The 17,464-nt window shown below is 38.9% G+C and overlaps 2 protein-coding genes across 4 annotated transcripts in view; one reads left to right on the top strand and one right to left on the bottom strand.

Annotated features, from left to right (window-relative positions):
- LOC120789183 (MAM domain-containing glycosylphosphatidylinositol anchor protein 2-like) overlaps positions 1-17,464 on the bottom strand; it is a 164,588-nt gene that overhangs the window by 119,948 nt on the left and 27,176 nt on the right. The gene's annotated exons all lie outside the window — the stretch shown is intronic.
- Positions 8,449-11,293, top strand: LOC120789184 (low choriolytic enzyme-like). Of its 3 annotated transcripts, XM_040125749.1 has the most exons (8): positions 8,449-8,520; positions 8,678-8,696; positions 8,822-8,884; positions 9,018-9,164; positions 9,276-9,393; positions 10,688-10,866; positions 10,952-11,033; positions 11,152-11,293. In XM_040125749.1, exons 1-8 carry the CDS (start codon positions 8,449-8,451, stop codon positions 11,291-11,293), a joined length of 822 nt encoding a protein of 273 aa, XP_039981683.1. The 3 variants fall into 3 exon arrangements, with proteins under 3 accessions (XP_039981683.1, XP_039981684.1, XP_039981682.1); XM_040125750.1 differs by lacking the exon at positions 8,678-8,696 and having other exon boundaries at positions 8,824-8,884; XM_040125748.1 differs by lacking the exon at positions 8,678-8,696 and having other exon boundaries at positions 8,449-8,535; positions 8,824-8,884.

Raw genomic sequence — 17,464 nt, 5'->3', positions numbered from 1 at the left:
TGGCCTTAACCTCTATGCTTTTCCCACATTAATACGATGTAGTGATAATTGGAAAATTTCAACTTTTTTTTATAAGTATGATTCAAAACATTCTTAAGCTTCTCCGAGAACTAATATTGCATCTTATTTTAAGAGCTTTGTTTAATTAAATAAAAAATAATATAATCAAATATTGTGAAGGATTATTTGATTATAAAAAATGATGTAAAATGATGTACAGCTATACAGATCGACAGAAAGAGTATCTGCCTTAGTTTGCCTTAAAATGTTTGTTAAAAACAAGAAAAAGGATGGAGTCTAAAGTCTAATTTAATTGAAAACTGCGATACTGATCAATTGCTAAATGTGTCTGAAATAAACACAGATTTGGTAGAACAACATAAAATATGCACAATCACACACAAACACATGCATACAAATGCAAAGCTAAGTACATTTCAGTGGAAACATAAAGCTTGAGTAGTACTAAACCTTCTGCAGTATAATCGGATCTAGTGCCTGAGTCAACTTAAGGTGTAGACATATATTATAGGCCCATTAAACAGAACATGACCAGAGTTCACTGAACACGTCCTTGGCTCGTGTAAACCAGAAAAATTTTATGAAGAATAAACTTGTGGGCCTTCCTGAGTGCCTGCTGGTAAATTTTGAATTTTATTATAGAGAGACCTCGACAGCGTAGCAGTGCCTGCTAGCTCATGGTAGCTAGCTGATGTGCCAACATTGATACACGGTCACTCACTCACAGACAGAATATCACAGTGTTACAACTAAGTAAGCCTTTGTGGGTTTTTCCCTATCCCATTCTACCAGTCTCTCCATTTACAGGACCACATTGGCATGGTAGCCCTGTTGTGCCAGTTCGATTTCCCTAAACAACACTAATCGGACATCTGTAGGGAAGGATAAGGTCCAGATTGGCTGTAACCACGCAGCAGTTCTCTGTTGATAGGCCTAACTCTGGCCAACACTCACACGATTGGCTGACGCAAGGCAGCAGCTTTCTTAATGGTTGGCTAGTAGCGAGCCAGCAACAGCTCACCGAGGATAGAGTATCTGGCAAACCTCAGAAGATTGGGTGCTGCCCGCCAAGAAACTGTCTCATGACTGGCTATGGCAACTCCAGAGAGAACTGATTGTCCTATCAATGCCCACAGTGCAGGCTGGCAGACAATGCTGCCTGCTGGCTGGCTTTGCAATATGCAGCTATCCATAACACCTCCAGGGGGCATATGTCCATGTCTTTAAGTGTGTGAGTGTGTGTGTGTGTGTGTGTGTAAGTGAGTGTGTGACTGTATACCATCCATAACTTTTCCACTGGGGAGGTGTGCAGCTAAGCCCTGCCAGCAGGCTCTAACACCTCATTATTCTAAGCCAGGCAGGAAATGGGTTTTAGAGATCTCTCACTGAGCTATGCTCTTTGAAATGAGGGCTACAGGTCTTCCAATATCAGCAGCACAGACCTGGGAAATGCCTCTTTAGGTTAGCTACACTGCAGCCCTTCACCAAAAAACAAAACCAACTGACTAGGCATGTACTGTAATATCATAAAACACAAACTGTTACAGTCTTAAGCAAATCAATTTGGGTCTGAGAGGTTTTGGTTTTTTTTGATATTTAATTATTTTGAATTTTTCCACTGAGTCTTGTTAACTGAAGGGTGCTTATTCCATTGGATGTTAAATAAAGCTCAGCGAAATGAAGTTGAAAAATAGAAGCACCTAAAGCTTCATTAGGGGATTTTCTACATTTTGGGGGAAAAACTAAAGTAAGTTAGCTCATATGCACTGACTGGGGGATTTAAAAAAGGGGGCGGAGGAGGAGGAGAAGAAGAAGACTAAGACGAGGAGAGAGGAAGAAAAGCTCTACGTTAACCAAAATGAAAGAAAAAATGTATAGTGTGTGAGATTACAGTACTCTTAAACTACAGATGTGCATGCATTCCGAACTGAAAACTAAGTCAAAATTTTGTCACATACAGTTTTTATGAAATGAAAATAACGATGTAAAAAACATGGTCAAAAACCCTCATAGGGTTATTAGGATTAGGGTTAGACTAAAGTCATTCTTGAAAGATCCTCAAAACAAGAGAGTAAGCAAGCTGATTTCACATGACTTCAGGTGAAAGACCACTTGTAATTTCACTTAAAGCAATAACTTCTCACTAGAAGAGCAATTCTATTAAACCACATAAGTCTAACGGGGTAGAAGATATTACAAGAACAGATCTGCTGATCTTTTGTTCAAGAGATGCCTTTCATACTGTGCATACGTTTGCTCACCTACAGTACTTTGTTCACCACTCCATACCGAAACTGTTAATCTGTTAAACTGTTAAAAAGTCACAACATAAAGCAGAATGTCGTTTAAAAAATATCCTCATAAACCTTGTTCGACATATAAGACCCCTGCACTTTGTAATTTGATACAATAAGATGTGGCCACCTGAAACTGCATGTGTACCACCCATTAGCCTGGGTGTGACTAATGTAAACAGAAGCCACATAAGCCACATGCAAAGTGCAAGCTTACAGGTTTGTACCTAAAAACAGATGTGCTGCATATTGTATTAGCATGTCGTTTACAATCCAAAATTATTCATTTCAGAGGTTTACTCTAAAATAAGTGCAGCAGGTTTCAGATTTCAATACCAGAAGGCTGTTTTCACATTCATCTGTTAAAGAGGGAAAGTTTCTCTGTGAGCTCCTTAAATCTGAGTTCAAGATGCCTACATTCAAAATGTTTTTTGTTACATTACAACCAGCTTGGTAGCCAATCGTAGTCCAGTAAGCAACTTATGCAAGAGTGGTGTGGAAACTTGAAGCCTCCACTGCGCATACACTGAGAGTGGACTTCTCAGTGACGTAGGAGACATCTTGTTTCTAGCAGTTAACGTTTGAAATGAAAAGTAAATCCATATTTAAAGATTCTGTTTTTTCAATGAAGAAGAAGAGTAGATTTAATTTGAGGTTTTTGTAGAAAAACCTTGTCAGAAACAAATTATTATTCAAAGCAGACATTTTTTATGTCTGGAGAGGATCTCCAGACATGGACAAATGGAAACTGAAAGAATATCAATATATTGACTAATTTCCAAATTTAGTGATGTAGTTTAGCTGGAAATCCAGGAAATTTGCCAACTAAAACACATCAGTTTAGGATCTTGACACAAAAAAATCTATTTTTCAGTATATTATATAACAATTCTATATTTATAATATATTGTAATATTAATTTTCACAGCTGATTTCTATGGTACATAATAGTGACCAAAAACCAAGCTATTCGGTCTATGGAAAATGTGCTTCTTTAAATTAGGGTTGAGAGGAATATATTTCTTTCAATTTTAAATTATTTTACAAGTGTTATAGAAGTTCAAAAATGATCAAAATGACCATACGCTCTCCACTGAAGTGCTAACAGAAGGGTTTATATCAGTGGATGTAGCCTGAAGGAATGGAAACGGGCTTCTCTAATATCATCAGTTCTTGACGGGCTGGAGAAACGTGGGTGGGCAAAGAAAATGAGTCACACTCTTCCCTCCCTCAAAATCAGATTTGATGTACCCTTGAGCAAGGCACATACTGCAGCTAATTCAGTATATTGGGTCTATGGACACCAGTGAAGCCTGTACTGGGTGGGATATTGAATACAATCTACGATTGTAGAGCGAGTTTGTCTGAACAATCCCACAGTCACTAAATAAGTAATGGTTAAAAAATCAACAGCTGACTACTAGTTTGTAAACTTTATTTTAAATTTGACAAAATAACACATGTATGTGTACTATTACACCATCTCCTTTTCCCCTTACTGCTCAGCAGCACAAAGACAAAGACTTTTATTGTATAATTTTCAAATTCACCTCATAAAGTACTTCATACCTCATCCATCAAACACACTTATTTCCTGAATCGTCTGTGCAACTGGACTGTGGCTTCATCGATTGCATTACTACACCCATGGGTCTGAAAAGTCTGGTAATTCAAACCAATTACAGTGGTGTTCATATTCAATATGTTTGTTCATGTTTGTCTGAATGTCAGTTATTATGAACAAGCTGTTTACCTTCTCAGATTGACTCCGGTATAGAGAACAAACAGAGAGAGAAGAAGGAGTCAGAGGGAGACTGGCAGAGAGCTACTTTTAGAAAGTCTTCAAACATTCTGTGTGAGGAAAAACAAATAAATCTACCACTGTGAGTTACTAACCCAATAAAAAAAACAAAAACTTATTACACACAGACATTAAACTAGATGAAAAATTAGTCAGCCAGTGAGAAAATAACAGAAGAAATATCTGGCTCATTTGAAGACTTGCGTGTTAAAACACGTAATGAGTTGGCTCACAGGGGATGCTAAACGTGAATGCAGTGCACATAACAGTTTAATGTTATTTTGATATGAAGTCATACGCAGGGCTAAAGACAAGCGAAGGGAAAGTAAGAAGGGCATGTGTGTCGGGTCAGACAACCAACTGTAGGAGGAGAAGGGGCTAGAGAAGCGGCAGCAGAGCAGGCTAATGTGTTTCATTCCACAGGGGGGTTATCATGGCAGGCAGAGGACTTCCTGGCACACACTCTCACTGAACACCAGTGTAGCAATTCTAAATGTTAAGCACATTGTTTAATAGTCCATTACGTAAATTGATATTGCTCATTGACTGTTGTCCTTGGCTGCCCACGCAGTGTCAGGGAAAAAGAAAGAGATGTACTTTCTCGCAGTGGAGGGCTGATAGGGTATGCCATCGCTGCTGTTTGGTGCTCAGGAGCAACATGCCAAAACTTCCCATCTGCTCCACTTCCTCCCACCAACTGAATCCACCTACTAATACTGTTGAAGTCATACTGAATTGTGAATATTTTTAACATCTTGCGTAGGGCTGCAATTGAGAATTTTTGGAATTATTGATTCATCTGCGGATTATGTTTTTATCTATACAGTGCAAGGAAAAAGTGAATTATGCCAATTATATTCTTCCACAGCCCAAAGTGACTTCTTCAGATCACGTTATATCTAATCAACAGCCCAAAACCAAAAGATACTTGGTTTTTGTAAGGATATAAAACACACAAGAAGCAACTACTCACACTAGAGAAGCTGAAACCAGAGAATGTTTTGCATAATGAGTTAAAAAAATGAGTGAAACGATGAATCAATTATCAAAACAGGTGCCGCCTAATGTTCAGTAGATTGACTAATCAGTTAATCGATGAGTTGTTTCAATTTAGTATCATATGAGATAATAAAAAGTAGAAAAATATTCGCATTGTAAAAGCTGGACCCAGCAAATGACTGGCCCTCTTTTCTTAAAAAATGACTCAGACAGTTAATTGATTAAAAAAATTGCCAATTAATTTTCTGTAGATCAAGTAATCAATCAATCTAGCAATAGTTTCAGCTGTAATGCTATATATTATAACTTATGCCAATTTCATTGTATGCACCCCCCCAAAAAATACAGTATGTTTTGTGTTCTTGTTTGACATTTACAACAAAATCCTATTTATATTACAGCAAAAAAAAAATTTTTATGGTCTCTAGGTGACACAATGTCAAACAATATTATCATGATATGATTTTGTTATTAAGGGTCCTTCACTCCATTCCCATCATATACACCTGAACATTGTGACACTGAAAATGATAAATGACAGCAAAGTGCAACAGTAACTTTTTGGGTGTTCACCATTGAAAATCATTTTCAGGATATTATTTTATTTATGTATTTATTTATTTATTGTCAAAATCTAGAAAATCCAGACTCGTAACAGTTTAAGATGTGTGATCCCTGTATTGCATTTAAAAAAGACTTTGACTCCTATCTCTTACTGTGTTGGTTTCGGTTAAAATACACGTTAACAGCGCTACCACAACAATCAGAAATGTGCTGAATTATAGACATAAAGCACGACCTAAATGCTCTGAATGCTTTTCCAAACTGATTTTGAAACACAATAAAAAATGAGCAAGATTGTAGTTGAGGTTTAAGTCCATTAAACACATCAAAAAGAAAAGTATATTGAAGGACAAAGAAAAAAAACTTTAAAAAAAAAAAAACTAAAGCGAAATGTGATGTTGGGAAAGTTTAACGCTACTTTTACTCTGACAGCTGATGGTTCTCTGAAGCCTCTACTCAGCTTAAAGTGCAGATGCTTGGAGAGAAATAAGAAAATCATTTTTGTGAGTAGCACTAGACTGACATCCAACTGAATAAGATCTACTTCCCCCTGCACTTGGAGAGACATTAGGAATAAAGCTCAACCAAAGGGATGGGTCATACATCATTGAGCATTACTTGCGCTGTGCTGTGACTCTAAAACACAAATTGGATTACCTGTGCACCCACGCGGATCATCCGAATTGGACAGGCACAGACCTACAGACAGCACATAGACACACGCACAGACATGCAAAGGTACATATTCTCATATATTTGTAAAATGCATGATGCAACCATTGTAAAGTGTACAAATGCATACGATTATACTGGGCCTGCAGTAAAGGGGGTTCATACATACAGCACCTGAAGTCTACCTCTCTGTAAGACACACACACACACACACACACACACACACACACACACACACACACACACACACACACACAAGCACACACACACACACACACACATAGAGTTCAATTTTTTTTCCCCAACAAAAAATGCCACATTACTGTGATGAACAGCAGAGGACCACATCATATAAAGGTTTCCATGATGGAATTTCTGTTTGAAGCTGCTGGCCTTGACATGTGAAATCAGATCCTAAAACTTTTTATGGCGCTGTGAAGCCCAACACCATCCCTCTTCTCCTATAAACAATCCACTGGAACATGATGATTTATTAGCGAGGCATCCAATAAATCTGAATACCCATCTCTCTAAACAACCATTTTCTGCCTTTTGAGTTTTTAGAAGACCGTTTTTTTTGTTTTTTTTGTTTTTGTTTTGTTCTCAACAGTCTGGTGGCCAAGTCCCGGCCTTTACCACTGAGATCATCACTGGATGATCTGGAGCACCGCAGAAGCTCTTAAATAATGAATCCAGGACTTTACAGCCAGTCACTAATTGAGTCATTATTATCATTTGAAACAATAAATTTTAAATTGAGCTGCACAACAATAGGTCACAGCCAGTGTAAACTACAAAGATCTTAATCTAGAGGGTTGTAAAGGCCACAGTGGCTGTTTAGTTTAATGGGAAATTAGGATTTTGTTAAGAGATGCACTGATGGTATCAGTAGCAATACCAATAGTGATATAAACTGCTCTTTGGAATCACAAAATAACAGTTCCTGGCAGGAAGAAACACACAGCAATGTGGGGAGAAGCAGCACAACAGCAGCAAACCAAAGAGATGTTCGGAGTGATGGAGCAGCTTCCTCAGCTAGCACAAATCAAATAATACTCCTGATTTTTCCTTCAAAATAAACTTTTTATGTCACGTTTTGTAAATTCCTGCGATTGATTTAAGAAATGTTGATATTAAATATGGTATAAACATGACTTTTGGGTAAAAAAGAGACAGAGCCAACAAATATATACAGTATGTCTTCAAGGAATTCAAATAGTATAAAAGATGTTTATCAGTATGTAGTTTGTTTTTTTCTGTTTATTTGTCTCTCCTTCTCTTTCTCTGCCCAAAGAATGCCATTTTCTACAGTCCACCGTTGTCATTATCATTATTATTGTTGCTTTTTTCATATTATTAATGCCTGTTACACAATTTTCTGTGCATTGTTTGGTCAAATGAATTGCTTGTTTCTTCTTAACTGTTCTAATTATTTTACTCAGAAACGTCTGCTGATTATTTTCTCAAATAATCAAATACCCTTTACTCATATTGTCAGAGCCCAAAGTGACTTTAAATTCCTTGTTTCTGACCAACAGACCAGAACTCAAAACTATTCACTGTACCATATACCATGTCACAGCATGTCATGCCATATATGACAGAGAAAAGCAGCATACCCTCACATTTGAGAAGATGGAATGCTGGGTATGGTTTTGCTGCTGGGTTAGAAGAGGGTCTGAATACTGCTAATTCACCTCAGTGCCTGTATATAAATATTTCATGGGATATGGCATTGTTTGTTTCAAATATTGTTTCTGTTATTTTCGGGGCAGACCCAGACCTCATGTGCGGGCCTCCTGCTGGTTAAAAAGGCTGTCTGAAATCTGATGCTAAGCAAGCTGACAGCAGCCTGTGGTCACTGTAATCCCCCCAGAATGAGATTATCCCTGTGTGGAAACAGCGAGCCATGGTGGGCAGGGCACTCCCATCAGTGTGTGTCTAAGACAGAGCCCATTGAACCCCTAACCCTAATCTCTCTCCACAGACACACCTTGACAGCCTGCATATAAGCTTGGCCCAGACTGGGTTTCAGCATCAGTCCTCGGTGAGATGAGTGAAGACTCACAGCTGAAGCATCCCCGTCTTCAGACAAAAATGGACTTGAAAACAACAGTTTCTCTTCTTCTCCCGCTGCTCCTGGGCGTCTGTAATGCTGACCATGGTGATGTAAGAAAGAATACAGTGTAGAACAGCTTGTATGAAATGTATGTAATGAATGACATATTTCCCATACCATGGGTGTCTTTGTCCAGATCATTGCATTAGACTGAGTAAACAAATAGAAGTAAAGAGGTTTATTTTGTCCATTTTTTTTTTTCCACAGAATAATGCTGCTGACAATGGTAAGTGAGCAAACTCAGCGTGTATATTTGCAGCCCGGTATAACAAACCATATCCATCACGAATCACATTGTTTGTCGTTGTCAAAACAGAGTTGTATGACACCTGTTTTTCTTCCGTTCATTAGAGATCTCGGTGGATGGGTCTGCTATGGAGGACATTACCACAACTATTCTGAGAATGAACAATGGTGAGTATTCAATCATGATATTAAAAGGACGGCAAGGGAACATTAGTTTTTCACAATATTAATGCAGATTTTCAAAATTCAATAAAGGAACACTTGGATGAAAACACATATTATCTTTTTTTTTTTTTAATAGGATCGGATGATTTTCTGCTGGAGGGAGACGTGTTAATTCCAAGAACCAGAAATGCTATGAAGTGTTTTAATAAAGCATATACCTGTCTGTGGCCAAAGTCTGCTAATGGGAATGTGGTAATCCCTTTCCTTTTAAGTGAAAAATACGGTGAGTTTCCATTTTGGAGGTAATACATTGTGTATTGTGTATGTTAACATGTCTCTTTTACCTACTGAATGGATGATATTACTGATTTAATACTTTTATTCACAACTGTAGACAACACTGAGAGGAATCAGATTTTTGGTGCCTTGAGGGACTTTGAATCAAAAACCTGCATTCGCTTCTTTCCACGTGCGACTCAGAGGGCGTACTTAAGCATTGAACCAAGATATGGGTAAGTCAATAAGCACTCCTGCATGTGAAGGGAGAAAGTACACATTTAGTATGTACACCTATAATATAGTACATATAAAAGTAGCAGTTCACTCAAGACAATTGCAGCTGTAAAGAGAAAAGTGAGACGGAAAAATACTTATCTAAACTTAAATGCATTGTGCATGAAGTGACTTACAAAATGTTGCAAAGCTGAGAACAGATTCAAAATGTATTCAAAACATTTAAGTACTATCACTTTATTCCACATTAACATATCCATCTATATGCCTGGTGGATCAGGATTTGCACACTGGACAACACACGGAGTTCCTGTTTAGGCTACTGAATGTAGTTAAAGTTAGGGTGCCCTCCGGTGAATGACAGCTTTCTCAGCAACATGTTTCTGAACTGCCTTGATGCAGACACACCCATCTGATGCTACACACTGACATGGATGGATTACTGAATGAGCCTGCAGGCACAAGCCTAGGAGCCCAAGGCGCCAGGGGGCCCCTGAGCTAGAGCCTCCGAATGAGGGGACTGTTAAGATTTCTTGATGAACTGTCACAGAGCTCAGTTCTAAGTAGGGATGTCCTGATCACGTTTTGTGTTCAATATTAAGTATCTGAAAAACAAATCTAATCCAATATTTGTTTTTGTTGATTTTTTTCCCTTCATATTACAGCAGCACAGCACACTGAGGCTACGGTAACATTTCATTCGAATACTGTACACTAACATTAGTAAAGTAAATATGGTTTCCTATTGTATTTTGTGTAGTGTGCTCTGGTATTTAGTATAATATCTGTGAACTTTGTGTCTCTTTGCACTGATGACTGTAAAGATGCAAAACAGCCAAAAAGACATTCAACATAACCACAAAGAGGCACAGAACAACCACAGAGAGGTACAAAACAACCATACAGAAATGCAAGACAATTACAAAGAGGTAACTGCAAAGGAGCATAATTCTACACACAGGGTAAAGCTGTAATATGCATCTTGCAGGATCATGCCTTTAACCAAGGCAAGAAGTGCTTTCCTAATCCATCCCTCTCTCCCTCCCAAAATGCTGCCTCAACGTTTGTCTCGTTGTTAGAATCATGCATCTGTAGCTGATAGCCACAACTCAGACCCCACCTATGCTAACAGCAAAGAAAGAGAGCCTCCCCAAACATCATCAGAAAGCTAATTGCTTATGCATGTACACACAGGGTCGCTGATAATGTAAATTGCTTTACTTTATTAATCGAATGTCAACTTGCATGTCGCATATAAATTATCTCTGTCTCTCTCACTCTCTGTGCTATTAGCTGTTCCTCTTTACTGGGTCATGTTGGAGACAAGCAGGTGCTGTCACTGCAGAGGTTTGGCTGCATTCGCCGTGGCATCATCCAGCACGAGCTGCTGCACGCGCTAGGTTTCTACCACGAACACACTCGGAGCGACCGCGACATGTATGTCAGAATCAACTGGGAAAACATAAATCAACGTAAGAATCTCACTTTAAGATTGATTGATTGAGATTGAGCTTTTTCTTAGTCTGGTAGCTATTTATTGGTCGTTTTTGTCAACAGATTTTGTCTACAACTTCCGAAAGAAGGACATGAATAATCTCAATACTCCGTACGACTACTCCTCTGTAATGCACTATAGCAGGTAAGGTAGAAAAGAAACATTACACTATATCAAATAAGCCGGTGCTGAATCTAATTCTATTCTGGAAACAACATTCCTGAGCAATTCTTTGTCTCATTACCACTGTCCACATCTGTAGAACTGCCTTTGGAAAGAATGGATTGGAAACCATAACTCCCACCCTTGACCCCTCTGCTGCCATTGGCCAGAGAGACGGCCTATCTGACATTGACATTCTCAGGATCAACAGGCTCTACAAGTGCTGGAATTATATTGGATAGAGGATTTCTGCAGTATGTTTTGATTTGTCACATTAATGCAACAGTTTGATAATAAAAAATTGAGATTTCACAAATGTTCTGTCTATTGTCATTTACAGTAAAATATATGTATCGTTTTTGGGTTCTGTTCACATACCAAGATGGATGTTTAAAGGGGCATTACATGGATTTTATATATCAAAGTCAATTTACTAACTTGGAATAGTGGTGGGCTATACTGCAAAATTTCTTTTCAATCCGATACCAAGTAAGACAGGGCCAGAATTGCTGATATTGATACCCATACTTTTTATTATTAAAAGCGGCTTATGTACTGTCATGTAGGAGAGAGCAGTGTGTCTTGATTTATGAGGTATATCCATCATCAATAGGCAAACTCCTAATACATACTTTACACGAGGTACATTTTTTCAATTCAATTAAATAATTAATTTAGATATCATGTATCAGTGGGCTGAATATATTATTTTAATGTCTGAATATAGGCTATATTTAATCAGTCTGCCAAAGTATAGCTAATGATGGCCAATTACAGTTTGAAAATGTTACATAAACCAAAACTGAAGATCACATTTGACTAAAATATTAACTTCACTAATGTACATGGATATTCCTTGCTTCTCTGAAAAGACGATGACAGTGTGTCGGGGTTGTCAGAGGCATTTCCCTCCTCCTTCCTTCTTTTCTGTTCCAGCTGCGAGTTCTCTTTCATCTTGATTTTTTAAGCGTTTAAACAAATTGGTGGTGTTGCCACAGTAGCGTACAGCCTTCTTACGTACATTGCATTTTGCAGTGTTTTCATTCACAGCTGTAAAACAGCTCCACAGGAAGCTCCTCTTTCCTTCAGCCATCACTGCATTAATGTGTCGGATTGGCGCGGTAGTCGAGGCGCGCGCCGCGGTGTGCGTACGACGTGACAGCAGCAGCGGGGGAGCAAAAAATGCAGGCACTTATATGTATTCACAACAATGGAACAATGTTTGCACAGACAGTTCTACTCTTTGATTAAATGGGTGCCACATAGAAGAGAGAGACTGAAACTGGTATCGATCCTATTGATGCTAGAATCGTTCTGCAAAAATGAGAGGTAGTATCTGTAGTATGGATATTTTGCGATCTCTCCACCCACCCCTAATTTGGACACTACAAATTTATGACAGAAGGCATACATTTCAAACTGGGGATGAGGTAGATTTGAGTATTTACCAGGCAGAAAGGATCCAACAAAAGTTCAAGTTGCATTATGGGAAGCCTACCAAAATTAGAGACTATCTCAAACCCTGCCACATCGGTTTTGACTATTCTTGTATTATCTGTCTCCCGCAAGCCCCCAACTGTGCAATACTAAATAACCGGGGTATGCTTTTAAGTGTTGATTCACTCAGTCAAGAGTTACCTCTTGAAGTCTGCCTATGAAAAAACCTGAAGTACTAAGGATATGCTTGATTCTATTTCTCGAACTTATTTGAGCTTATTTTGATTCAGCAAATTCAATGAATACCCAAATTACTCGTTTTATTTCGACAGAGAAAGGGTAGATGACATCAACGGACATCCTGTATGATTCTGACCAAAAAATCCATTTATCTTCATTAACTGGGAACAACTTTGTATGTATGTGTTAAAATCCTGTTGAAAATCCTGTTTTACTGTTGCTTTTATTACTATACTGTATTGTCTCTTATTTCTCCATATTACTTTCAGTAAGAAAACAAAGTTGGGAAATATAAGCAAAAACAAAAAAAAGGATTTTAATTAGATACAAAAATGACTGAAGGGCATATGTGCGGTAATATTTTCATTTCCATTGCAGCTCATAGTAATTAATTTTGGAATCTGTATACAAGTGAAGAGTACAGTGGTTTATCAGAGTGAATCGGTACTGCAGTATATTCAGCGAGCCAAACTTTGCAGGGCTGCGTCTCTGCGGAAAGGCATAGATGTGGTAGGACATGAGATAAACCCCTCTCCCACTACTCCCTAACCCTGCAGAGAAATTAGCTTTTTTTTCACATGGCCACATCCCACACTCTTGAATGTCTGTTTTTTTTCCTCTTCTTTTTTTCACTATTTGACATGCCGCGCGATGTCATTCTTCCGTATTCACGCAAGTGAGACAGAGCAGTGTTGGGTGAGAAAGAAGTAGCGGGGGAGTTTCAGGGGGAGATAAGCAAAGAAAGCCTAGGAGAGAGAAAGATTCTTATTAAGCAACGTTTCCTCCTCCCATGATGTATGAATGCACTAACAATCATGACAGTGTTGCACGTATTTCTCCAGTGCTCTGGCTTAGCTACAGCTAAAAAGACCATGGCATAAGCAGTGCTCGGAGAAAGCCAGTGCATCTGTATAGTTCAGATAGACACAGGGCCTTTAATGTTTCATAAAGTAGTTTCAGTTCATATCAATCGTTCTACCCATGAAATATTTAAAATCTTCTTGTTTATTGAAATATTTAACGCTCCGGCTCTGTACATGTTCCAAGAAGCTCCAAGAAGTTAAAGTATTTCTCCAAATCCTGATTAAAATAAGATTAGCAATGAGCCTGAGATCCCATAACTGAAGAACAAACAAGCCACCACTGGAACACACTGTGGCTAAAAATGGCTGAATGTTCAATCAAACTGGAGTCTAATGAGATCCATCTCTCTGAACTATGAAGCTGATGCAAACTGAAACACATCATATGGAATATTTTATCTTTCCTTTGATTGTTCACAAGTGTGCCTCCCTTGGTTTTGGTGTTACTGAAGCCTAGTAAAACATGAAATATATTAAATAGAAGCCTGATCTGCAGTGTATTACCTAACATTTGGTAATCCTAACATTACCGACTGTCATTTGATAACAGCTTTAACGCATTGTCTGTAAGGCTCTTACAGATGCTCTTTGACCGTACTTTAAAGGGCAGTGTGTATATGACCAGCACGGTCTCCTGTAGGATGTCTGCTCTAATAAGAGCAGGCCAAGTGAAGCTGAAAGCAGTCTGATCTGTGATGTCACTGGTAATACGCTGGCAGGCCATAACTGCTGGCTGGCTGAGCAGCTCTTACTACCACGTTATTAACACAGATCAGTGTACCTGCCTCTCTTCAAACACGATAAGCTTCAACACACAGCTCTCCTCAGTTCACTGCGTGAGCTGCCTAATACCCGCCAACAGGAAATTAAAATGTTCTGTCAGATTGGTGCTACCATCTTAGCCAGTCCAACCTTGGAGAAGGTTTCATAATTTTTCTGTTAACAAAGTAGGCACTCTTTGTCGTGCGTGGGTAAGACATGTATTGAGTCTGCTAAAAGCCTGTAAATGAAGGGAGAGAAAAAGAATTAAGGTACAATCTTTTAGTACAAATTTCCCTTTTTGCTACTTTCCCCTTTGTATCTCAGCAAAGAAACATAAAAAGGGAACTTATGTACTGAAAGACTTTAACATTGCAAATAATCTAATACCTGATTTTGTCTAACTCAAGCTGCTGACGACTTATATTAGGTTAAGCTGAAAATATTTTTAGAGAGAATAAAAAATCTCTTACTCTCACGAACTCTAAAATCACATTAAAAAGGGAACTCTTCACGGCCAGTATTGCAAAATGGAATGATGACAGCATCGAAGAACTCTTAACAGTGTACATAATGAGCAAGTGAGTATTGTTTGAAGACACACTTGGTAAAATGTGAACTTGTTCTTTAAAATACAATTGCTATTAAGCTGGAGAAAAAAAACATATGGTAGCTTCCTGAACATAAATAAACTGCCTAATAACACAGAGGAATTTAAAAAACAGCAGCGACATCTGTTTGTGTGATCATTTGATTTTGCAATCTGTGATGTGCGTCTGCTTTCAAAGCCTGTCCTGGGTCACAAGCAAGTCAGCTGTTGCTTAACCCTTTTGAGAGAAATGAAATCAGCGCTCGCAGAAACAAGTAAATTTAGTTAACGACGCAATCAAAAGAAATAACAGATTGGCATAGACATTCTGCAAGTCTTTGTTGTTGCCCTGCAGGACCCAGGAGAAACGATTAGTTTGCTGAGGGATCGAAGGCATCGAGCTAACGTGCTGTTGTTGAAGCTTTCATGAAGTTTGACTCAGCTTCTCTTCTGCAGATCTGAGGAGCCTGAGGAGCCATATATGGACTTCTAAGATGTCTGAACCTAGAATAGCATGCTGACAAGTTACTGTGTGTTGTCACTGCATTCTCAAATCTCATAAATACTGTATGTTGTCTTTACAAGACATTTGGCATTTCTATATACAACACAAGGCTGTCTGTGTCAAAGAGAGAGGATGTTTTAAAAAGGCCTTTGTAAATGTGTAAATCAGAATGAGGTATTAGTCTACAATCCCTCTGAGCTGTGTGCTGAACCACATCTCTGTTTGTCAGCACTGAGGAATTGCAGCTGTCGAAATGACGCGGTCCCATTAGTGACGGAATCCAAGCTGAGACGGAGCCAGATAGAAAGCCACTGTGGGGACAAGATACAAGGTACTCATTGGAGATGTGAGGGATGGTGTTTCTGCATCACTCTGTGCATGTGTCTGATGAGAACGGGGCAGTGGAGGAGATGGAGGGGTTGCGATAAAGAGAGAGAGAGAGAGAAGGCGTGGAGAATGAGAAAGAGAGGGAAACAGTTAAGGGGGAAAAAGTATGGGGGGAGATAAGACAAGACAAATGGAGATGGGAACAATGAGACTCGGGAGCAAGGAGGAGTGACTGGGACAGTAATCAGGGAAAGCCAACAGTGAAACGCACAAATCAAAGCGTTGACTGAAGCAACTGAGTTGACCAGACACAGAGAGAAAGAGAGAGAGAGAGAGCGAGAGAGAGAGCGAGAGAAAGAGAAAGACACACAATAATCAGTGCCCTGAGAGATTGGCACAGGGAGTTAATGATCCCTCATCCAGCAGATCATTTCACCTTTTAACTAAGCCACGCGCATCTAGCGAGAAGATGCAGACACGTTACAGCTGCTGCAAAGGAGATCACTTCATTCACTGCAACAAATGAGGAGAGCAGAGCAGGCTATGATGTCATGCAACAGAAGCAGCTCTCAACAATACATTAAGCCAAAGTTAATAAGCAGGCTGATTGATTTCTTGATTAGAAAACAATCTGACACTTAAAGTCAGGTAAACTGTCCTGACAATTAACAGATGGGACATAAAGTATACCAAGTATATTTCAGCAGTTATGTAGCTGTTTGTAGCTGTTAGCAATGTGACAATGGGACATGGATATCTGCTACCATGTAACCTCTCTTTCGGTTTTCAGTACCGACTGGGGTTCGCATCCAGAGTCCCATCTGGAGTTAGGTTTAGGCAACAAAGGAACTTTGGTTAAGGTTAGGGAAAGATCATGGTTTTGAATAAAAAGTAAATACACGCGAATCAGGGCTATCTTTAGATCCTCTTAAATACTGCAATTTTAAATAATAGTTAGGTTAGTTAGGAAAAAGCCAAAATTTCCACCAGAATGCCTCTTAAGCGAAAAATACATAAACAAAGTCTTGCTGCCTACTCCAGGAAATCATCCACACAGTATTCTTCTATACAGCTTAATACATTTCAGTCTGAGGACCTGATAAATTCGGATGGAAGTATGGGCACAATTACATACACAGTAGAGCAGATATGCCCTAATCACACTGAAATCACAAGGACAGCGCACACTGCTAGATCAGTGTTCTGGTCAACAACATATGGTCAACAATGCTTTTTACTGACCTGATAATGTGTAATCACGTTCTAGTAGAGTGTAGTTCTGCCTCCGCTAATTGTCACTGTTCACCACTATATCAGGACATCAGAGACGTAGTGATGAGGAGAACGTGTTTAGAGCAGTTTGTAGGTGAAATTAAAGTAACAAAGCATACAAAAAAAGACAGTTAACATCAACATTACGCTAAAGTGCTTGAATTCTTTTACTCTACATATGCATATGTAGATCAAACTGTGCTTCCATCAGCAACCTTTATGACATGTTCCTCCGCTTTAATGTGGCATTTATCAGGGAACACACTGTGAGTGAGTGAGTCTGTGTGTGTGTGTGTGTGTGTGTGTGTGTGTGTGTCTGTGTGTGTGTTTACACTGGTGAATGTTTAGCAGTGTATGTTCTCTAAGTATTGACTGCTGAAAGCAAGATGGGAAGTTAGCGTTTATGCGCAGTATGTGCAGC

Source organism: Xiphias gladius, chromosome 4 (assembly GCF_016859285.1).
Source record: "Xiphias gladius isolate SHS-SW01 ecotype Sanya breed wild chromosome 4, ASM1685928v1, whole genome shotgun sequence".
In the NCBI taxonomy this organism is placed as follows: Eukaryota; Metazoa; Chordata; class Actinopteri; order Istiophoriformes; family Xiphiidae; genus Xiphias; species Xiphias gladius.
This window is presented reverse-complemented; position numbering and strand designations above follow the sequence as displayed.

What these genes read in the sequence shown, in the direction of transcription:
- LOC120789184 (XM_040125749.1), top strand. Translation starts at nt 8,449, where the DNA reads ATGGACTTGAAAACAACAGTTTCTCTTCTTCTCCCGCTGCTCCTGGGC. An exon ending in CCTTTTAAGTGAAAAATACG is followed by an intron (nt 9,165 to 9,275) that starts GTGAGTTTCCAT and finishes TCACAACTGTAG; the next exon opens with ACAACACTGAGAGGAATCAG. An exon ending in CTGGGAAAACATAAATCAAC is followed by an intron (nt 10,867 to 10,951) that starts GTAAGAATCTCA and finishes TTTTGTCAACAG; the next exon opens with ATTTTGTCTACAACTTCCGA.